General features: G+C 45.4%; 2 protein-coding genes and 2 non-coding genes across 7 annotated transcripts in view; 1 reads left to right on the top strand and 3 right to left on the bottom strand.

The window, feature by feature from the left end:
- Positions 1-346: 346 nt before the first annotated feature.
- On the bottom strand, positions 347-20,091 carry TIMM23B (translocase of inner mitochondrial membrane 23 homolog B). 3 transcript variants are annotated; one of them, XM_039343367.1, is made up of 8 exons: positions 19,859-20,006; positions 17,561-17,732; positions 16,013-16,071; positions 14,673-14,766; positions 13,555-13,639; positions 9,724-9,782; positions 7,207-7,317; positions 347-1,028 (listed from the first exon to the last, which is right to left on the bottom strand). In XM_039343367.1, exons 2-8 carry the CDS (start codon positions 17,598-17,600, stop codon positions 913-915), a joined length of 564 nt encoding a protein of 187 aa, XP_039199301.1. In that variant the 5' UTR covers positions 17,601-17,732; positions 19,859-20,006; the 3' UTR covers positions 347-912. The 3 variants fall into 3 exon arrangements, with proteins under 3 accessions (XP_039199301.1, XP_039199302.1, XP_039199300.1); XM_039343368.1 differs by having other exon boundaries at positions 17,561-17,729; positions 19,859-19,995; XM_039343366.1 differs by lacking the exon at positions 17,561-17,732 and having other exon boundaries at positions 19,859-20,091.
- Positions 4,720-4,920, bottom strand: LOC120308005. The gene has a single exon (XR_005556716.1). It is a non-coding gene; the product is annotated as a small nucleolar RNA SNORA74 (small nucleolar RNA).
- LOC120308004 lies at positions 15,142-15,338 on the bottom strand. The gene has a single exon (XR_005556715.1). It is a non-coding gene; the product is annotated as a small nucleolar RNA SNORA74 (small nucleolar RNA).
- Positions 20,092-20,308: 217 nt separating the features above from the next.
- The window catches only part of PARG (poly(ADP-ribose) glycohydrolase), a 58,611-nt gene continuing 55,637 nt past the window's right edge, over positions 20,309-23,282 (top strand). The window contains exons 1-2 of one of the 2 annotated variants that reach the window (XM_039343364.1): positions 20,309-20,642; positions 22,169-22,235. In XM_039343364.1, coding sequence (XP_039199298.1) covers positions 20,432-20,642; positions 22,169-22,235 — 278 coding nt within the window. In that variant the 5' untranslated portion in view covers positions 20,309-20,431. The remainder of the gene's footprint in view (positions 20,643-22,168; positions 22,236-23,282) is intronic. The other variant, XM_039343363.1, reaches the window with a different exon arrangement.

Below are 23,282 nucleotides of genomic sequence, written 5' to 3'. Positions count from 1 at the left end.
TTTGGGATTGCTTTAGGGGGCCAGGCCAAGAGCCACAAGAAGAGAAATCTACAATGGAAGCGGGAGGAGGTGGGGAAGGGAGAGCTGGGTTTTCTCCCGCGTAAAATTGGAAGTGTCTTGGCGATATTTCGACGAAGTCCCATTTGTCATCTTCAGGTTGGTGTTTTCAGCTTCGTGCTTCGAAGCACAAAGCTGAAAACACCAGCCTGAAGATGACGAATGGGACTTCGTCGAAACGTCGCCAAGACACTTCCAATTTTACGCGGGAGAAAACCCGAATAACCAAAGACCTACACACACACACACACACACACTGTAGAAACCGATTTAATAATCCTTTCTTGAGTCAAACTGCAACATTTGTGTTTATTACTAAGGATTGTCAAAAACGACCAGACCGTACTTTTCAGCTCAGCACCCAGAAAGTCATCTGTGAAAGAACGCTAGATGTGACTGCAAGCATTTTCGTAAAAGGGAAAGTGGTGCCCTCAACACACTTCCCAGTTTTGTGCTGCCACTGCTGCCACGCCATCTCCCTTGCTCCTACCTACCTTGAGCGCCGGATCACTGGTGCTCTGATAAGGTCAGGCCGTTGTCGGTGGACAGCTTTTAAAAACGTTTAAAAACTGAACGTTTTTCAGCACATACATTTTATTACAGTCAAATCAAGCAATGGCCTCGGCGTACAAACATGCTTATGGAGATGAGATCTTCATTTCTGCAGGTAAAATGGCGCTCTCCGCCACCCGTGGCCCTGAAGGATGCGGAATGCTCAAGAGCTCCACTGTGGCCGCGGGAATCGGTGGTCTTGAGTGGGGTGTGTTTGTTGTGTGTCCACTAGGTACTATAACAAAGGGGGGGTCCAGTCTGATTGCGCTGCACGGATAGAGGCTCCCTCCCCCGCCGCTCTGCTCAAAGGGACTGCCGTTGCATAGAGCCCCTCATGTGCTCCCAGTTGTTGTACAACGAGTAGAGGCCTGTTAGCATGAGTCCTGCGATGCCACCTCTGGCTACCCCACGCAATCCACCTGTGAGGAAACGAAGCATCAGTAAATAAGACATCAGCCAGCATTGGTAGGTTCCAATAGCGCAGGGCTTTTCAACCTTTCCACCCATTGTACCACTTTTAGGATATGGCAATATCCGAGGACCACCGGTCGCCTAGCAAGGTGTCAAAAACTTGATGACCCCCCAAAAGGAAAAAATTGATGAAGTACAGGTAGTTCTCGACTTACAACAGTTCGCTTAGTGACTGTTCGAAGTTACAATGGCACTGAAAAAAGTGCTCCAAGCCACAGCCGAACAAGACACTTACCTGCTGCCTTATTCTCCCTGTCTGCTGGGTGGTTGCAGCAGGTTTTGGTCACTTCAAATGACCCTGGGACACTGTGACCGTCATAAATATGAATCAGTTGCCAAGCATCCGAATGTAAATCACAAGACCCTGGAGGTGCTGCAACATTGCAGCTGATCGGCGCTTCTTCTGGGCTCAGCAGAAGCGCCAGGATCAGTGCTGCTTTCCAGCTGATTGGTGCTTCTTCAGGGCTCAGCAGAAGCACCAGGATCTGCTAAGCTCCAGCTGGAGCCTGGCACTGATCCTGGCGCTTCCGCTGAGCCCTGACAGCCCTGCAACTCCAGCCGTCTCTCGCTCAGGCTTGTGCATTGCTGCCACCGGTTCAGCTCATTCCCCTCCCCTGCTACCACTTTTCTAGGATGGTTGCGTACCACCTGCCAGGTGCCAATGTACCACAGGTGGTACCCGTACCACTGGTTGAAAAGCCCTGCAATAGCGGACCTTCACCCAAGCGAGGCACACGGGCACATCTGTAAAGTCTACACAAGAAGCTGGGGGGGGGGCGACTTCCCAATATATATAAGACAAACAGTTTGCTCTTGTTACACCCTTTGAACTCTTTTGAACTCTTAAATTTCTCTCTTCCAAATCAGCTGACACTTGTGGACATGATCTGGCTCCACCAAAGAAAAAACTTTTTTTTTTTTAAACACACTATGCTGATTTTGAAAATCTAATTTTAGCACTTAAGCTCTATTAGCAAAGCTCTAGTTGGTCTATGGCAGGGGTAGGCCACCTTGGCTCTTTGATGACCCGTGGACTTCAACTCCCAGAATTCCTGAGCCGGCATGGCTCAGCTTGGAAACCTCTCCCTTTCCCCTCAGCGTGGCTGGCTCAGGAATTCTGGGAGTTGAAGTCGTAAAAGAGCCAAGGTTGCCTACCTCTGGTCTATGGGAAGGGCGGACATGAGTTTGCTCCCCAGTTAGTGGATTGCCACCTGCATATTATGCATCATTAAAACACTGACACTGACCTTTAATCATCTAAATTATAACTGAAGAATGTCACAAACCTATAAAAAGTGGGGATGGGGATTCCTTGCATAGGACACTATTGTTGTAATAAAAAAAAAGCTGTCCAGAGTCGTTTGCTACAAGATGGGTGGGTAAATCAATTCAATAATAAATAATTAAAATAAAATAGGATGTAATAGGAACGACGCGTGTCAGGACCTACGGCAGGCGTAATCAAGGTCACTTTGAAGCAGGAAGAGGCAGGAAATGCATCCTCTGTTTTCACATCAAACATAATTAAAAATTTCGCCCAGTGTAAGGAGAGTTAGAATGTGAAAGAAGTGCTTTCCAAGAAAACAAAGAGCAGAAAAGTTAAACCAAGCAAATTGCCGGCAAGAACAGCTGTTTATACAGCATGAAACTTCTTTTCTGATGTTCCTCAAAATCCTGGAACCTAAAACACCCAGGAACTAAGCAAAGATCCACAGCCACACAGCCTAAGCAGGTGTATCTGATTTTGCCCTGAAAGTCTCTAATTAAAGTGTCTGAATTTTGACTAAACTGAGTTGCTGGGTTGGGAATTTCCAAACTCTACTCATGACTTTTTACCCTTCTTTTTTTCACTTCTGCCTACTAAGCGATAGGCTTCAGCAGTTCTCCACCCCTGCAATCGGCATTCTGGTTGGGCGAGATTAGCAGTCAACTCCCCGGAGCCTCACAAAGCGGGCGTTTGTCGTCATTTCTCTTGCACACACACGCAAACTTAGTAAAAAAACAAAAAAAAGAAAATTGGTTTACCCTGACAGCAATATCTGAAAATTGGATTTTTCTTCCCAGCTAGTAAGGTCTCTCCGGAACGCAGTCCTGCAAGTGGAATGCCACTGCTGACTTGTACACAGGTGGCAATTAAGAAAAAAGGCAACACCACGAACGGATGACACTGTGTGGGGTTAGTTGTGTCAGTGAGAATGCCTGACTCCGGACCAGCAGAAGCACAAATATGTGTCTTGCTGAAGCTGCTACTCAAATCAGAAGATCTGGAAAACTGTGGAGCAGGGGTCTCCGAACGGGGCAACTTCCAAGACTTGTGGACTTCAACACCACCGGGCGCAAGTCTTTTTTTAAAGTTGCCAAGTTTGCATGCTGTAGAGTCTACCTGTCTGCATTCTGCAGGGATGGGAATAATAATCTACCCGTCTGTGTGGTTTATGTGAGTTTTCTACCTCCTGGAAAGAATAGCAGGGCCCCACGACAGATAAGTGGATGGTCGAGCCACGCCTATTTATGCCGATGTTATAAAGAAGTGTTGATATATAAAGTGAAATGAAGAAATGCACAGAAGCTTTCACTTTCCTTACTGTGGGCCTCAGATCCCAGCAATGGAGAAGCTGCCTGACTCAATTTATACCGGCTGTCCAAGTCCAAGTGACTGGAGGCCGCCATTACGCTTCCCCCTTTTAAAAGAAATAAAATGAGGCCAGGAGAGTGTGCTGGACCGGCCAAGGTGTCATCCTTAGGACCCAGAATCTAGGGGGATATATGATGGTCTGATGGTCACTTAGAGTGTCAAGTGTCCAGAGAGTTCTTCAGGAGCCATTGCTGGTATAACCAAACACCTGGCTGCTAATATTCTTGTGCTATTCCTAGGACCGTGATTTAGAGTGCGCACCTGTTAGGGCCATCGGCAGCCCAATGCTTAGATTCCGAAACACCAGGACACGATCAATCCCCAAGTGCCTCTGAAGCATAAGCCAGCTGCGATAAACTGGGTCAACATGACATGCCTTGCAAAACATGCTTTAAGGCTAACAAAAACACACATCATTCCGTGAAATAATGCGCTTGCGTGTCTTAACAAGTATCCGGGTGGTGCTAACTCCTAGGGGTGACTACTGCCTGGGGTTTTACAAACTCCCATTATTGTACAGGCATTTTCCTCAGGCAATTTTAAGCCCCCACCATGACAAGTCAAACCTCTAAACAAAAACCAATGTTGACTACAGAACTGCTTTGAAGTAACTCTGAGGAAAGGCAGAAATCCATTATTCCAGACGGTCTGTTAAATGTAAAAGTATGTCAGGTATAGGCCACACCCTAGGTTGCTTACAAGGCGACCCTATTACAAAAATTTAAATATTCTGCATTGTTTTACGCTACTCTACACAGGGTGTGCACTGCCTCTTGTTTCAAGGGGGGTCCAGAAAGAAATTTGGCCTGTTGCATCCAGTGGCCCTTTGAATGAAGTTCTGTTAAGCTGAACAGGACAAGGTATCCCTTAATTTAAAGCACACAATAACTGTACATTTGCTACATTTTTACCTCGAGAAAACATTACAAATTAAAAGCATCTTAACTGACATTGGCACCTTCGCTTAATCAAAGGCACGTGCCTTATACCGGAGTAACACGACGTGTGTATGCTTCCAAAACCCGTGCTGATCCGGTCTGTTTCGCTCAGCACATTTGCAAGGAAGCATAGTACCGCACAGGCCGTGTCGACCGTCTCCAGAACGGAGATGGGGACTGGCAAACCTTGAGGCAGTCCTTTTATCTTCCAGCGGTGTAACACTATCAAAGACATGGAGGTGACCAAGACAGCTGACTACCACTGGAAAGGAGATGGAAAAAGTCTCCTTCGGGATATAAAGCAAGTCTTCCACTCGTAGAAACAAAATGTCCTGCCTTGTGGTTAAGAGCCCCCCAATCAGATTAAATCCAAGAGTCCCTTTTCATAAATGCAAGATAAAACACGGCTTTGCTGGACCGGCAACTGATTGATTGCCAAAATAACTCTAGAGCAGTGGTTCTCCACCTGTGGGTCGGGACCCCATTTGGGGTCGAACGACCATTTCACGGGGGTCGCCAAACAACGCAGTCCGCCATTTTTTCCCCCTTTTCCTTAGCTGTGCTACTCCCTTTTATTCTATTGGCTTTTGAAAGCCAATAGAATAGACTCTCTTGAATAGAGTCTAATTCTATTGGCTTTCAAAAGCCAATAGGAATTGTCCAGGCTGTCTCTGCCCTGCTGAGCCCGCCAAAAGTCCCATTCTGCAAACGGTGCTGCACCAGTTGAGTAGTCCTCGACTTACGACTGGTTGAGTAGTCCTCGATTTACGTCCGGTTGGGGGTCGCGGCATTAAAAAGGTTGAGAACCACTGCTCTAGATGTTGTCAACACGAACCCAAAACTAACATATTGTCTCCTGGTTGTACATATACAAGTAGTCCTTGAGGTCATTTAGGAACTGCTCAAAGTTACAACGGCACTGGAAAAGGTGACTTAGGACCGTTTCTCATACTTATGACCGTCGCAGGATCCCCATGGTCATGTGATCAAAATTCAGACGCGTGGAAGCCGACTCATACTTACGACGGTTGCCGTGTCCTGGGGGGGGTCACGTGACCAGATTCTGCAACCTTCTGACAAGTGAAGCCAAGATTGGGGAAGACAGACGGACTTTACAACTGGGTGACTAAATTAACCCCTTAGCAACAGTGGCAGGAAAAGTCGTAAAATGAGGCAAAACTCACTTAACTAATGTTCCACTTAGCAACACAAATTTTGGGCCCAGCTGTTGTCGTACGTTGAGGACTACCTGTATATTATCTGGATTATTTAACACTGATGATAACTTTGTTTCCAACAACCCCTTAAATGACGGTTTGCAGACACAGAGGCAATGTTTTCTCTGATGAACGTGGTTAGGAGGTGGCCAGGATTGGGTGTTGCTCTGGAGGACAGGTTAAAATAAAGCTGCCTTTTAAGATGTAATGCTAACTTTTATCTTTAAGCAAACAGAAGCAGTAGCTTTATTGCCTCCAATAATGGCTGACTAAGGCTGAATGGGAAGAGGGGGGCGATTCAAGCTGTACTAGGGAGAGGTTCAGGCAAATAAAAAGGTGGATTGTTTTTCTCTCTCTCCCCCCCCCCTTCGGCCTTCAAAGGGGGGGAAGTCTGTAAACCAAATTAACAGCTGATTTCCCTTTGGGGTTTTTTTTGTTGTTGTTGTTGTTCTCCTTCCTCTTGGGAGGTTCGTGCCAAGAAAACATTTATTGGGCAGTCAGCAGGTTCAAAGGTAAGGTGGATTTTAGCCCACCTGACACTGTGATAACGAAGACTCCTTATCAATCACAAGAGAAGGGATAAAGAACACTGCCCCATGCAGTCAATACATCTTACCCAGCTATTACAGGCAGTCCTTCGCTTACAAGGCTTCATTCAGTGACCGTTCATTTAGTGCAGACAGGTCAAACACAAGGCCCAGGGGCCAGAGGCGGCCCGCGAAGTGGTTTCAAGTGGCCCACAAAGCCGTCCTGGAAACAGTGAGGGAACGGCCCCCTCTGCCTTGGCCCTGGCCCAAGCCGGCCGGGAGCCAATGTACAATTTTGTAGTGGCCATCTATGCTGAAACGCATTCAGTCTTAGCTCCACAAGGCCGTCTGGAAACGGCGAAGAACCAGCCCCTGCAGCGTCGCCCCTGCCCCCTGGGTGCATTCTGGGGAGGTGTCACCCTTTGTGAGGAATGAAGAAATGCACCATCGCCTGGAAGTGACCAGCAAATGGCCCTCGCCTACTTCACATATCCGGCTTGATGGGCTCTGCCCTGGTCCTACCCCTTTCTGCCAGAGACCCTCAGATCTGTCCCACTCCTGCCCAGGCCCCCACAGGCACCCTTGATGTGAATGTAGAGCTGGCCACGCCCACCCAGTAGGCCACACCCACTCCATCCACGCCCACCCAGCAGGCCGCACCCACCCTGGCCACCACCACCCCCCGAGGGCAACTGCAATGCTGTTTCGGCCCTCAATGAAATTGAGTTTGACACCCCTGCTTTAGTGAGCCGAGTGCGACCTGTATGCTGAAAACGAGCAGGAGACAGAAGTCCTTTTTGCTCCCATACCTGTACTTTTATACAACATCCCTGTCATGGTCCCAGCTGCCATCGTGTTCAGATCGTCTTCTGCCCCTCGTGTCTTTTCAATGATGACGCCAAAGGCACTGTACAGCAGCGCTGGGAGGAAATTAAAATCGATAAAGGAGACATTAAAATGCCCGTCCAAGAAAAAGGACACAGCACAGAGTGTCAGCCCTTTTTTCAGCATCAGTGTTTCTCCCCCCCCCCTTTAAGGCTGGCTTGGAAAAAGGACATTTCTAAATTGGGGAAGACAAAAATTTCCCACCCTTCTCACAAGATCTCATGAATGAAACTGGAGCAGCACTCCCTTCAGGATTTCAGCTCCCTTCAGGATTTCAGCTCAACGGATGGCAGGCCCTGGCTTGAACTGCAGGGAGGGTTGCTGCCTTTGTCCGGGTCGTCCTTGACTTAACAAAGGTTCGTTGAGTGACTGTCTGAAGTTACAGCAGCACAGAAAACGTGACTTAGGACCGTCCTTGTAACCGTTGCGGCATCCCCGTGGGTCCCGGGATCAAAATTCAGACGTTTGGCAATGGACTCGTATTTTATGTTCCGGGGTCATGAGATTTCGCTTTTGCAACCTTCTGACCAACAAAGTCAATGGAATAACTAGTTTCACTTAAACAACCATGTTACTCGCTTAACAACTGCAGTGATTTACGTAGGAGGGTCATAAAATGGGGCAAAACTCACTTAACACACGTCTCGCTTAGCAAACAGAAATTTTTGGCCCAACTACGCTCGTAAGGCAAGGACTACCTGTGATTTGATCAACCACATTGTTCCTGCATGCTTAGCATCATCTTCACCACAACGAGGAGCAAAATATAGGAATGGGTAACTCAATTGTTTCAAACATTCTCTTGAAACTATTGCTCTGGATTTGGAAGGGAGCAAACTCGGGATCACAGACTCACAAAGGGGAACAACAGACATATCTTCCTTAAGGGCCAGGCAGAATTGTTTTTGGAAAGTGGGATTAGATTCAAAAGGTTTTTTTCTCCACCCTCTGAAAGCAGCGTGCCAAAGACCTCGGGCATGCCTCAGTTAGGACTCAGAATCCCTGTCGCTCACTCGTAAGCAGTTATCATTTACAAATATCTCTATTTTTAATAGCAGTAGACAACTCAAGGTTACCGGATTACAAAAGAAGCAAGTTGGGCTTGGGTCCTGCTGGTGGTGGAGACCCCTCATCCAACCAGATCAGACCCACAGCAGATCTTGATCAGTGGGTGCTGCTGTCTATGGTGGCGCAGGGGTTAGAGTGCCATATTGCAGGCTGACTCTGCCCACTGCCAGGAGTTTGATCCTCATCGACTCAAGGTTGACTCAGTCTTCCATTCTCCCGAGGTCGGTCAAATGAGGACCCAGATTGTTGGGGGGCAAGAGGCTGACTCTGTAAACCGCTTAAAGAGGGCTGTTTGAAGTGGTGTGTAAGTCTAAGTGCTATTGCTACTATCAAGGGAACCACTCCTACTGCAATTCATGTTAGACTGTCCACACACGTACACAAACCCAGATTTAAGGATAGAAATCTGAAGAGTCAGTCTCTTTTGAGCTTTCACATCTTGAAACAAAATATTTATCAAGCTCGTGAGATGGTAAGGACTGATCTGGGGATGTGCAGCTGCAGGTTAGCCGGTGTGAGTCATAAAAAGGAATTTTTCTCATCTTCCCCTCTGTCCAGCGATCTATGAGCCCACTGAATCCATACTGTTTGCACAAAAGCAGGTCAGGGTAAAAAATCGGGAACACAGAGAAACATTACACAAGAAAAGCCAACACAGCTGGGAAGCATGTTAATGTATCACCTGCCCGATTGCACTCTGAACCCAATTGCCTTTGAGCCCAAGTCTTATGGCCTGTTTTCCAGGGCTGCAATCTAGAACTGCCCCGTAGATAGGAGGATCCAGAGTAAGGTGACCCTCTAAACGTTCAATAAGCAGCATAATGATCAACAGCTTCAATCCTTGAATTGGGATTGAGAGCAGTGTGCTAGTAGGTCCTCTGCTTACAGCCGTTTGTTTAGTGACTCTTCAAAGTTGCAACAAGGGACTTAAGACCGTTGCAGCCCTCTCACGGTCACGTGGTCAAAATTTGGGCACTTGGCAACTGGGATGTATTTTACAAGAGCTGCAGCATCCTGAGGTCATGTAATCCTCATTTGCGATCTTCCCAGCTGACGCCCAACAAGCGAAGTCAATGGGGAATGCAAGATTCCCTTAACAACTGCACGATTCAGTTAATAAGCGTAGCAGAAAAGGTTGTACAATAGGATGCGACCCATTTAACACCGCCTTGCTTAGCAATGGAAATTGTGGTCCGGATTGCTGTCATAAGCCAAGGATGCTATTATGCTATTCAGTTGGCTAGTAAGAGCTCCTGGACTTGTTGTACGGTTCAGCTGGATCTTAAAATTTCCTTCTAACATCCTAGATTATTATTATTTTTTTGGAAAAATGGGAGTTTTGTAGATTTAGTTTGTGAAACAAGCACACTTACCTAAAGATCCAAGAGTGTTCGCCCATAATGCTCCTTGCCGGGTCACCATATTTAAAACCCTTCAAGAAAGGAGCAAGATGTTTAGGGTGATGCCCAAATAATAGGTCAGCCAATTCAACATTGTCTGCCAACACCCTATCTTATATAACCTGTTTTACATTAGGCAATGATAATTAAAGGATGGGCCAACCCTTCCCACGAAAAGGAACTGTGTGTTACACAAAAATTTCCATGTCATTTTACTCTGTAATGCCTGGATTAGCAAGGGCGTAAAATTGATTTACTGCCAATATATTTATTAGCTACCTTTAAGGCAGCTGGCATTGTCAAGTAAATCTGGAACTTTTGTGTAAATCCAATTCGGCACTACCCAATCAATCGGTGGCCATTTTTTTAAAAAAAAAAATCGCTTCCATAATTAGCATTTACTACAGCACAATCAATAGAAACAGCAATTCTTTCAGCAATAAACAGTTTAAACCAAGTAGCAAAGATCCTGGAGAATATCTGACAAGAAAAAAATGATCGTGTACGTGAAAAACAAGGCAGGTTCCTAGTAGATCCTTACTTAAGAACCTCTTTAGCTTCTAATTTTTCAATTCTGGAGAAAAGCACTAGGCATCAACATGTTATTAAAGCTTTTCTCTGTCAACATGCTGGTTAAATGTATTTAGCCTCCCTTCTCGAGAGAGGCTGAATCATGTTTCCAGATAAGGCAATCCATAACAAAGTCTCCTGGGAATGAAAGTTAAGGCAATTAGACCATTGTTTGATCCAGCTGCTAGAGAGTAAGCAAAATGTAATATAACTACTTTGCAGTGCGTCCCCAACAGAGACAATCTCTCTACTTTTCCACCATTGTAGGGACTTGGCTGGTAGAAGACTTTGTTCCCAGCTACTTTATAGAACAGAACAGTGAAGTGGTCACATCTATTTTATTAGCAGGTATTTTTTCTGACACCTGGTCATCAGTGAGCACAGGCTGAGACAATGACAGAATTCAAACAGAAACCATTACGGCAGTGGTTCTCAACCTGTGGGTCGGGACCCCATTTGGGGTCGAACGACCATTTCACGGGGGTCGCCAAACAACGCAGTCCACCATTTTTTCCCCCTTTTCCTTAGCTGTGCTACTCCCTTTTATTCTATTGGCTTTTGAAAGCCAATAGAATAGACTCTCTTGAATAGAGTCTAATTCTATTGGCTTTCAAAAGCCAATAGGAATTGTCCAGGCTGTCTCTGCCCTGCTGAGCCCGCCAAAAGTCCCATTCTGCAAACGGTGCTGCATCAGTTGAGTAGTCCTCGACTTACGACCGGTTGAGTAGTCCTCGACTTACGACCAGTTGGGGGGGGGGGTCGCAGCATTAAAAAGGTTGAGAACCACTGCATTACGGCTTAATATGAAATGAACAGGAGCAAAGTTCCTGTATGCATCATTTCTAGGCTGGAAAATAAACTTGCCAAGAAATCTATTCTGACATTTTGATATGCCTACGGGGCAGTAAATTTCACACAAAGGAGATAGACTGTTGTAGCAATACTTTACCAAGCTAGGGCAGGGGTCGCCAACCTGTGGGCTGCGACCTCGTAGCGGGCCATAGCCTGTTGGCCACCGGGCAGGCTGGCCAGTGCTCGCGTGTGTGCGTGCACACAGCCCCACTTGTGCTAGTGACATGGGGTAAAAAAACAGGACGCTGCGCCTTGGGGCGCAAAAATGAGACGCTGCTGTGCCTCAGGACACAAAAATGGGACGCCACCGCGCAAGAATGGGGCAGGGCCAGTATCACGTGGGCGCCAGCCCCGCCCCGTTTGCGCCGTTTGCGTGCTGGCGGCCCCTGCTCACACACATGAGATGTGTGTAAAATGCTTCCCCTTCCCTCCGGTCCGCCAACTAAGAAAAGTTGGCGACCTCTGAGCTAGGAGATCTATACAGAAGCACAAGCCTGCTGGTGAGCATATCTTCCACTTGGCTTAAGGCAGGATTTTATCAATTTTAAGATGTCACGACACCCTCTCCCCCATATAATGGTGCTGATGATGACGAAAATAGTGAACATGCAGGGTTTTTAAAAAACTAGATCACCCAAGTGGTGAGCTTGGGGCTATGCTCTCTCCCTTGCTATATAGGACACCTGGGTTTTTTTCCCCTGCCTTCTCCAACAGGAGGTTCTCTGAAGGTGCTCCACTCTCTACCTGCCTGCTTCTCCATCCTTTTGTCCCCCCCCCCCCGAACTGGTCATCCTCCATAAATTTTCTAACAACCTATCCCTGTTTGGAGAATGAAGCAACATTGCAACGACCTTTACTCCTGTCTTCTTAAAACTCCACAAAGGCTAATTGAAGTTTGGCACCATCTGCTGGTTCAAATCATTTCATTTTCATTTGACCATTTTTTTAAGTCTAAAATGACTGCTAGAAGCACCTATTTATTAGTCACTCTTTTTTGTTCCACTCGCCGGAGCAGAAAATGCAAAAACGTGCCCTCTCTGGCCTATTTAAACGCAACTGCCCTTCCAAAATGAAACTAAGAACAATGATACAATTACTGTACATGCCGCCATTCTGACTTGGGTCGTTCCACAAAAATCCACCTCCGTCCTCAGTTTTACGGAAAGCTCAATATTTTAATGCCAGGAACCAACCACTCAAAGCAATATCTAATTAATGTATGTATGTATACATACACACACACACACATAAAAGAAGCTGTTGGAAACATGTCAACAACAAAATGCAGACTTGTAGAGCCTGTTTGGACAATGTTCGGATTTTTCAACCAAGAAACAAAACCTCTAGAAAACTAAGGGATTATCAATAGTTATACACATCTTGTAAGGTTACAAGAGAATAATTATTATTACTAATTAACCATCCAAGATGCCCTCAGATTGTTATGAAGCCTATTTTTTAAAAAGTGAAGTTCAAGGGAAGCCCCATCTGCGGGAAGCAGGCAGTATGCAAAACCACACTCCTTCCGGTCTGTAGAAAAACCTCTGTCCAAGGAACTGGTCCCTGGTGCCCAAAAGGTTGGAAGCTGCTGGTATAAGTCATTGTTGTTGTGTTAGTTGCGAAGTCGTGTCCAACCCATTGCAACCCCATGGACAACGTTCCTCCAGGACTTCCTATCCTCTACCATCTGCTTCAGGGACTCCATCCAGCCACTTCATTCTCTGTCGTCCCCTTCTTCTCTTGCCCTCCATCTTTCCCAACATCAGGCTCTTCTCCAGTGAGTCCTTCCTTCTCATTAGGTGGCCAAAGTACTTGAGTTTCAACTTCAGGATCTGGCCTTCTAAAGAGCAGTCAGGACTGATCTCCTTTAGGACTGACTGGTTTGATCGCCTTGCAGTCTAGGGGACTCGCAGGAGTCTTCTCCAGCACCAGAGTTCAAAGGCCTCCATTCTTTGGCGCTCAGCCTTTCTTATGGTCCAACTTTCACAGCCATACATTGCAACTGGGAAAACCATGGCGGTGACTATATAAGTCAATACAAGAGTATAAGTCTACTCTTTTTTTCTAATTTAAGGTGAGCTTTTTTTTAAGGGGAATGATGAGATTTTTTTGTATCTATCTAATAATAAATTAATGCCAAACGTAAGACTTTTTAGCAGAAGGGGGAGAAACTATTTAGGAAATCATTCATATTTTATACCCGGGCTTCTTTTACATACAGCTCCAATCACCTTAATTTGCCTCAATGACACAACCAGCAAACTGGATCAGAGATTAAGCAAACACACGATACCCACATCGGTCACACATCAAGAATGGCTTTGCATTCTCAAAATAGAGAAGAAAATAAGTGAATGGCCTCTAACGAAATCAAATACTTACTGTACATTCCTAGGTTTGGACCAAGCCATGTTTTGTGTCTCTTTCAAACCTAATCTCAAGCCATTTAATGCCCCAAAAGCAGCTCCTGGTCAGATAAATCAGAACGGAATATGTGTTAAAAAAAGTTGATTAATCTCATGCTTGTATTTAAAACCAATCAATTGTTCTCCAACGATACTATGACGCTGATGCTTTTATTAGTCACATTATAGAAACGGAAATCACGGCCATGTAATGGAGGCTTTTCTCAACCTATCTTGGCTCCACTCTTAAATATTCCTTTCTCTGCCTTCCGTAACCCAAAACACTATTATTATTCTCAGCCAGAGATTCCCTAAAATATAATAAAGTATGCTTGGTTAATGTGCAGTAAAAAAATAACGTCTCCAAGCAATCTTCCACAATTTTTAAATTGCTTACAGAACTGCTAAAGCCAAATGAATAAAAATGTAAGTATTTATTTTTTAAAAAAAGAACGAGTTGCATACAATATACGTAATATGACAGGGATTTTTAAATCATGGGATGGAACACACTGAGATACTGCGAGCAAATGGGGTGGGGTGGGTGGGAATTAAAATTTCTTTTAAAAGCGCAGGTTTGTGCATGCAATGTGGGGCTTCAATTCCATGACATTCAAGCCGCCTCGTGACAGATTAAAATTTAATCATTGAAAGTGGTATATTTATTTCTTGCCCAACTCTGTCTCAAACTGCTATTGTCTCCAAAATGGTGATGACACAGGTCACAAGGAAGTACTTGTATCTTCCAATAATGGCATCAATTAAGACAGCTGCCTTCCCGCTGGACCTGAGCATTGATCAACAGAATTAAAGTTGCAGGAAAATATTTCACTCTGTATTGTGAGCAAGGAACACCTTATTAGTATACTGCCTTTTTCTGAAGCTGTTTAATAATCCCAGGTTTGTATTACTTCTTTTGAGGATTCATTCAATCTCAAACTGGGGTTTCATCCTTTAATGCACATCAAATACAGCACATTTTACCTGCCCAAAGGGAATTTTGAAGAATTGGCTGATTATTTCTCTCTCTATATTCTACTGAATACAAACGTCAATCCAGCGTCATGATTATCAATAAAAAATGATGACACCCACCTGTAATACAACATCCGCCAATTGTGAAGAACGCCAGTTCAAATCTGCCCCTGGTTTTACTAGCTCCAGTAGGTAAAATGAATTCATCTGTATCCTGAAACAAAAATTAATTCTTTTCAGCAATAGCTGCATTTGAATTCCTCAGCTTCGTGAAAAGAAGCGCATGATACTCATTTTATTAGAGCGTTTATGGGAAACTGTTAATTGTCCATCCACCCAGTAAATAAAATAGAAGGGGAAAAAGAGTCTACCTGATTTTCTTTTGAATTACTTATTAATGAGCCCTGCAAAAGGGAACAATTGTATTTCTACAGGACAAATAAATGTTATCTTCATTATCCAGCATCCATTGAGAAACTGTAATACATTCTTAATCCCGCATTAGTTACTATCGACATGGCTGATGTAATGTGCTGTACTAACACGGTTGCATAATACTCTGTTTCAGAAATTAATGCCAGCCCATAGCTGTGTATGCTTTCAGACCAGTGCTGACCAGGTTTTCTGCTCAACACACTCTCAGAAAAGCACAATACTGTGAACACTGGTGTCAGTTACCTCCAGAACGGAGAAAATGACAGACAGCTAAACACACAGTACCTTTCTCTCCCAGCAGTGTAACACTGTCAAAGACACAGTTCTGACAGACAGCTGACCACCGCTGGAATTTAGGAACAAAATATATTCAGAATCACCAACTCTTGAGATTAGGGCTCTTTTCTATAGATGGGGAGGCTTGAAAAAACCCACAGGAAAACAATAAGAATGGATTATGAGAGTATGCCTAATATTTTCTTCTTAAATGATATAAAGCAAAGAAAAAAAATCTGAATTTTTTTCAAATTCAAAAAAACGGGCCCAGCTATGTAACTTTTTATTTGGCAGTTGGGGAAAGGAAAATGCAATGCATCCAAACAGAGTGGAAAGAAATCTGCACCGTAACAACTTAGGTTACACAGGTTTGTGTGACGTATTTAAAACGTTAAGGTAGTTTTATTCATGACAGGGTAATCCATTTGTTTTCTGCTTGACTTTATTTTCACACATTCCCAAGGACTTTGTGGGAGAAATATATTTTCACCTGAAGTCAGCCAGATGTTTTGAAGAAGTCCTCCAGTCAGAGAATTAAAGAACACAGCTCCTGACCACAAACAACTGCGCTCACCTAACTGCGGAGTCTTTATGTACCACATTTTCAGTTACCTATTTTAATCGTATTCAAAACCACATCAATGTTATACATCAAGTAATTTATACAATCACAAATTCAAGGCATTTTTGAATGTTGATTCACATACAAGCACAACTCAATACACAGAGAGCAATCATGGAGGTCTCACCTGTATGAGATATCTAGGGTCAACATTTAAATAAGGGGACAAGGGATTCATTCCAGTCACTGAAAGAAAAAAAACAAGGTTTCAAGTTGGAAAGTATGCCAACCTAGCATAAAAAAACAATTCAAGCAAAGAGGGCTGCATGTAATGTTTGACTTAGAAACATTCATTTAATGACTTTTGGATAGTTGAAGAGCACTAAAAAAAGTGACTTACAATGCATGACATAAAATATTGGGAATATGTACAGTGAGATGACTAATATGAAGAAATTATGACTGGCAAGAATTGGATTAAATAAATATAAAGGAATCTAAGCAAATATATTATAAAGATAGGATGTATGCTGAACTAATGAGATGATGGTTATGAGAATAATATAAGCTGGAAAAAATGTTATATAGAGATTACTATTTCTATAAATATAAAAAAATGCCTATACCTAATCATTTATATATTGAAAATATTAAGAATTATATTTTGGCTAAGGTTGAAGAAGGAAAATACAAATGGGAGAAGGGAAGATCAAAGAAATGTATTATTAATTAATATATGTATGGAATTATCAAATTTAATCATTATTGACTGTTAATTATTACGGTCCTTTTTTTTCTTGTTAAAATATAAACCAAGACAACACGCTGAACACCAGGCACTAGAGATTGTTATAGTTAAAAACCAATAAAATATGTATTTAAAAAAAAGGTGACTTACAATTGCATTTACAATTGTCACAATATCCCAAGGTCACATGATCAAAACTTGGGCGCTTTCCAGTTTCCAACAAGGAAAGTGAAAGGGAGAAGTCATATTCACTTAATGACTACATAATTTAGTTAACAGTGGCAAAAAAGTAGTAAAATTAGATACAATTTACTTCGCAGCCGCCCTGCTTAGCAATGGAAATTTTGGTCCAAACGCTGGCCATAAGCTGAGGACTATCTACCTGTACTCACAAATGGAGACTGAGTTTCTAAGTGTGCTTCAATTTAAATCAGGTATGAGGGACATGAAGGACCAGATCAGATTCAAAGGATCTGCAAACAGGTTTCCTTTAATAAGAATGTTAAACATCAATGATCAGCTGTCAGTCCATCAAAAATAAATTTGAATTTATAGGCATATATTGAGGATTTTTTTCTGATCAGTTACGGGTTTCTACCTTAATTATGTTCTTACTGATATTTAGGATTTGGAAAAAAAAAAAAGAAAGCTTATCAGCTAGCCACGTCCCTAAATCTCTGCTTGCCAGTTTGTGTAACAGTTTGGATGAAGCTGAACATCAGGGACACATATTATCTTTAACCAAGGCCGGACATAATGTTCTAGATCGGGGCTTTTCAACCAGTGGTACGCGTACCACGGGTTGAACAGCACTATAAAAAAAAGTGTAAAAGTGAATGAGGTGAAGCAGCAACAGCGCCGCACAGGCTTATGGGAAAGTCAGCTGGAACTGCACGAGGCGTGGCCTGGGTCCTACTAAGAGCCCAGGATAGAAAGGCGCAGCTCCAGCTGATTGGTGGCGGCCTTGGGGGTGGTAGGCAGACTCACAGTCTTCGGGTGGAGATTGAGCTGGAGCTGCGCAAGGCATTGCCTGCCTGGGTCCTGCGGAGACCCCAGGATCAGTGCGTGCAGCTCCAGCTGATTGGGGATGGCAGGCAGCCTCACGCAGTCTTCAGGCAGAGATTCAGCTGGAGCTGTGTGAGGCATTGCCTAGGTCCTGCTGAGGGGGAGAGAAGAGATGATATAAAAGGGGGAGGGGAGAGAAGAGAGGATATAAAGGGGGGGGAGAGAAGAGAGGATATAAAAGGGGGGGAGAGAAGAGAGGATATAAAAGGGGGAGATAAGAGAGGATATAAAAGGGGGGGAGAGAAGAGAGGATATAAAAGGGGGGGAGAGAAGAGAGGATATAAAAGGGAGGGAGAGAAGAGAGGATATAAAAGAGGGGAGAGAAGAGAGGATATAAAACAGGGGAGAGAAGAGAGGATATAAAGGGAGGGAAAGAAGAGAGGATATAAAGGGGGGGGAGAGAAATTTGTTAAATGAGTTTTGCCCCATTTTATGACTATTCACAGTTGTAAAGTGAATCACCACAGTTGTTAGTAACATGGTTGTTAAGTGAATCTGGTTTCCCCCATTAACTTTGCTTGCCAGAAGGTTGCAAAAGGGGATCACATGACCCTGGGACAATGTGACCATCATAAATATGAATCGGTTGCCAAGCATCTGAATGTAAATCACAGGACCCTGGGGATGCTGCAAACGGTCATAAGTGTGAAAAAATGGTCATAGGCCACTTTTTCCTAGTGCTGTTGTGTAACTTTTAACAGTCACTAAGCAAACTGTTGTAAGTCAAGGACTACCTGTACTTTATCACTTTTTTCCGGGTTTTGTTTTTTTTTTGGTCAAGTTTTTGACACCTTGCTAGGTGACTGGTGGTCCTCGGATGTTGCCATATTCTAAAAATGGCACAATGAGCGAAAAGGTTGAAAAGCCCTGGCCTAGATCACCTCCAAATTGTATCAAGCAATTCAACGTCAGTATGAAACCTCATTCTCCAGGGTGAAGTTAAAACTTCAGACAAAGTCACCACCACCACATTTAGTTTACCTAGTTACTGTGCAGCTATGTTGCTTTGCCATGGAAGCCTAAAAGCTGGACCTATTATATTCAACAAGGTTTCAAGCAAGTTACTCCATGCCATGTGTCCCCTGGATAGCTTCAAACACTTATCACCCACCCCAATAAACAAACCCAATCAATGAACGATGGCTGAGGATTTGTGGCACCAGCCCAGCTCCAGCAGAAAAGAGCAAGTGGCTGGGATGTCCGGATTCAGCAGAAAAGAGCAACTGGCTGGGCCTGGATGAGAGACCACCAGGAGATCCCAAAGGGCTATAGGCTAGCCTGGCACAACGGAGGGGGGGAAGGCAATTCAAAGGTGGGGGGAGGGGACTTTCCCCAAATGAATTCAAGGAAGGGCAACGTCAGGATCTGGAAGGCGAGAGGAAGCCCTGAGGGAGGCTGGAATAGAAGACCTCCAAGGTCCCTTCCAGTTTAGTTTTAGTTAATTTTACTTTACTTTCGTTTCTGTTCTACTCTATTTTCAGATCAGGGTTTGAGATAGCCTATTTCCCCCAAAATAAGACCCAATCGGTGTGTGTGTGTGTGAGATGTCCGGATTCAGGGGAGAAAGCAGGGCTGCACCAGGATTAGAGACCACCAGGAGATCCCAAAGGGCCTGGCACAACGGAGGGGGGTCTTTTCCCAAACGAATCCAAGGAAGGGCAATGTCAGGATCTGGACTAGAAGACCTCCAAGGTCCCTTCCAGCTCTATTCTATTCTAGATTCAGATCAGGGTTTGAGGTATCTGGTTTCCCCAAAAATAAGACCCAATCGTGTGTGTGTGATGTCCGGATTCAGGAGATAAAGCAGGGCTGTAACAGGATTAGAGACCACCAGGAGATCCCAAAGGGCCTGGCACAACGGGGTGGGGGGGACTTTTCCCAAACGAATCCAAGGAAGGGCAACGTCAGGATCTGGACTAGAAGACCTCCAAGGTCCCTTCCAGCTCTGTTCTATTCTAGATTCAGATCTGTGTTTGAGATCGCTGGTTTCCCCAAAAAGAAGACCCAATCGGGTGTGTGTGTGTGTGTGGCGGATGCGCACGTGCTGCCCGATGGACCTTGAAACCCCCCTTCCTCCTGAAGGCCGCTTTCCGTGGGGGGGGGAGTTTGAATCTCTCCGCCTACCCCCCCCACGGAAAGCGGCCTTTCCCCCCAAGCTCGGCCCGCCCAGCCTCCACGCGGGCCCCCAGGCGCGGACGGGAAGCGGCGAGGCCCACTCACGAGGGACGCCGGCCAGGTCCGCGTGGGAATAGCCCGGCCCCGCCATTCCTCCGGCGCCGAAGAGGCCGGCGAATCCGGAGCTCTTGGAGTTCCCGGCGCCTCCTTCCATGCTGGTGGCGGCGGAGGGCCTGGGCCGCCCTTGCTCTTCCTTCTCCTCCTCCTCCGGCTGCTTCTTCTCCTTCGCCTCAGCGCCGCGTTGCCCCCTCGGCGCCGCCCCTTCCGGCCCCCGACCGGAAGCTGCCCTTCGCCGCGAGGACGACCTCGTAAAAGAGCGAGAGGAGGAGCGCGGGTCATCCGCGTGCGTGCGAGCGAGCGAGGGGCGCGCGACGTCATCCGCGTGCCAGAGAGCGAGGCGCGCGTGACGTCATCCGCGTGCGAGCCAGGCGCGTGCGCGACGTCATCCGCGAGCGCCGTCGCCGCCGCCTCCTCCTGCTCCGCGTCTCCCTCCCCTCCCTCGCTCTCTTTGCGACAGTCGCTTTCCGGCTCGGCGTGGAAACGAGGCAGAAGGAGGAGAGGGAGGATGCGGCCGGGCCTCCCCGTCTCCCGGGGGTGACCTGGGTCGCCCCCCCCAGCATGAGCGCGGGGCCCGAGTGTGAACCCCCCGGGAAAAGGGCTCGCGTGGGCCCCTGCTTTCCCGCCGGCGCTTCCGGGGGGAGGCCGGCGCCTTCCTCCTCCTCCTCCTCCTCCTCCTCCGAGAAGGTGGTCCCGCCGCCCCCGCCGCCTCCCCGCCGCCGGGAGGAAGGGCCCGGACCCGGCAGCCCCGCAGCCACCGTGGGGAACAAAGGCGAGCGCCCCTGTTGATTGAGACACGGGAGGGGTGGAGCGAGGAGGGGAGGGATGGGTCACCACCAGGAGATCCCTGCCCTGCTTGCTTCTGTGAACTCCTACCCCCCCCCCCAGGCTCCACCCTAGACTGGCATGTTCCCTTCGCCTGCAGTCTTGACTGGGGTTTGCTAATGTCTTTTTATTATTATTATTATTTTCTTCTGCTGGAGAACTGCAGTTTCTCTCCTGTGACGTTCTGGGTGCCACAATTCTTCTCCTCCTTCTTCTTCTCCTCCTTCTACTTCTCCTCCTCCTCCTCCTCCTTCTTCTTCTTCCCATTATTATTATGGATCATCGCACAGTCAGCCAGATGTTCAGACTGGATTTGGCATTTTTGTCTACCTATCGAGTCCTTACCCAGGACCTGGGATAGGCAGATGTGGATGTTTGATGGTATTACAGATATCGTCGCAGGATGGAAGCAGTTCCTAGTAAGGCCGCCTTTTGCAATTGACTAATAGCGAATTTGTCAATGCCAATGGTGTTCAAGTGGTGCTCCAGTTGTTTTGGGATTGCACCCAGGGAGCCTATTACTATTGGTACTATTATTATTATTATTATTATTATTATTATTATTATTATTATTATTATTATTAAGAGCCAAGGTGGCGCAGCAGTTAGAGTGCAGTACTGCAGGCCACTTTAGCTGACTGTATTCAGCAGGTCAGCGGTTCAAATCTCACCGGCTCAAGGTTGACTTAGCCTTCCATCCTTCCGGGGTAGGTAAAATGAGGACCCAGATTGTTGGGGGCAATGTAAATATATATATATATATACATTGCTTACTGGTGTACACCGCTTAGAGAGTGCTTGCACTTAAAGCGGTATATCAGTCTCATAAATAAATAAATAAATTATTATTATTATTATTGGATTTTGCATGGTGTTCAGCCTGTAAGAGGCCCAGCTCTATGTGGAGCCACCTACTAAAGAGGCTTTTCTGGCTGTGTTTTAACTACAGGTAGTCCTCGACTTAACAACAGTTTGTTAACTGGCCACTCCAAGTCACAACTGCACTGAAAAAAGGGACTCGTGGCTGCTTTTTATGCATACTACCCTTGCAGCGTCCCCCGTGGTCACGTAATCAAAATTGGGACACTTAGCAACTTGTTCATATTAACAACGGCTTGCAGTGTCTAGGGTCATGTGACCTTCTGACAAGCAAAGTCAATGGGGGTAGCCAGATTCCCTTAACGATTGTGTTACTAACTTAACAACTGCGGCGAGTCCCTTAACAACTGTGGCAAGAAAAGTCCCAAGTTGAGAACTACCTGGAGCTTGTGGGTCAGAAATGTGACACTTTGGTAAATAACACAGGCTTGGATCTGCAGCTAATTCTGAATGCTTTGGTATATTTCCCCAAACTTCCTGCCCATTAAATACCAGAGTAAATAACGTATTAACTTATAGAGGTCTGTTTTATGATTGGCATGTTTGGGTCCAACCTTTCTGCTTCCGGTAAAACTATTGTATATTTCCTTCCAGTTTACAAACAAAAGAGGATTACCTCTTGGATGGAGAACAAAGGACCCAGAACTATAGAATCTGAAAGGTAAAAGAAAACAAAGTTCAACTAATTTTATTGCGGCTGCAGCCGGCTGCTGCTAGATTATTCCACCAGGACGCTAATATCCCACTAGAACAGGGGTGTCAAACTTGCAACGTCACGTGACGTGTCGCGACATATTGTGACTTTTTTTCCATTGCCGTGTGGTTTCAGCATGACGCATCCAGCCCGCAGGCCGGCAGTTTGACACCCCTGCACTAGAATGTTAGCTTTTGCTGTTAATAAAAGTATATAAATGTAGGTCTTTGGTTATTCGGGTTTTCTCCCGCATCAAATTGGAAGTGTCTTGGCGACGTTTCGACGAAGTCTCATTCGTCGGTGTTTTCAGCTTCGTGCTTTGAGCAGCAATATATATATATATATATATGTATATATGTATATATGTATATATGTATATATGTATATATGTATATATATATCAGAAAGGAATATTAGAAAGGAATATTGTCCTTTGCTATGTTCAGGAAATTAGAAAAAAGGAATACAGGTAGTCATCAACTCACAACCACAATTGAGCCCAGGTGTTAAGTGACTTTTGTCCCATTTTATAACTTTTTTTGACACGGTTGTTAAAGAGATCACTGCAGTTATTAAATTAGTAAGTGAATCTGGCTTCCCCATTAACTTTGCTAGTCTGAAGGTCACAAAAGGTGATCACATGACCCTGGGACACTGCAGCCAAGCATCCAAATTTTAATCAGGTAACCATGGGGATGCTGCAATGGTCCTAAGTGTGACAAATGGTCATTTTCTTTCAGTGTCGCTGCAACTTGGAACAGTCATTAAACAAATCATAAGTCCAAGGCTTCCTGTAGCATAGCAAAGCATAGAAACACCTTAGCGACACATGGTCCTTTGTGCTAAGGGTGGGAATCAGGACAGAAGCTCATCTAGAAAATTTAGGATGAAAACGATGCGCCAGTCAAGCTCTTTACAAGCTTCTTAATCTTTTAATTCAGAGAGAGGCAACTGCGTGCCCTCCAGTTGTTGGGATACCAACGGCTAGCAGCCTGGCCAGCGACAAGGAATTGT

This window comes from Crotalus tigris, unplaced genomic scaffold (assembly GCF_016545835.1).
Source record: "Crotalus tigris isolate CLP2741 ecotype Arizona unplaced genomic scaffold, ASM1654583v1 scf7180000017847.2079705, whole genome shotgun sequence".
Taxonomy (NCBI): Eukaryota; Metazoa; Chordata; class Lepidosauria; order Squamata; family Viperidae; genus Crotalus; species Crotalus tigris.
Note: the sequence above shows the minus strand (reverse complement) of the source record. Positions and strands in the feature narration are given on the sequence as shown.

What these genes read in the sequence shown, in the direction of transcription:
- TIMM23B (XM_039343366.1), bottom strand. Translation starts at nt 19,967, where the DNA reads ATGGAAGGAGGCGCCGGGAACTCCAAGAGCTCCGGATTCGCCGGCCTC. An exon ending in ACCCTAGATATCTCATACAG is followed by an intron (nt 14,767 to 16,012) that starts GTGAGACCTCCA and finishes TTTTTGTTTCAG; the next exon opens with GATACAGATGAATTCATTTT. An exon ending in GAACACTCTTGGATCTTTAG is followed by an intron (nt 7,318 to 9,723) that starts GTAAGTGTGCTT and finishes ATTTCCTCCCAG; the next exon opens with CGCTGCTGTACAGTGCCTTT.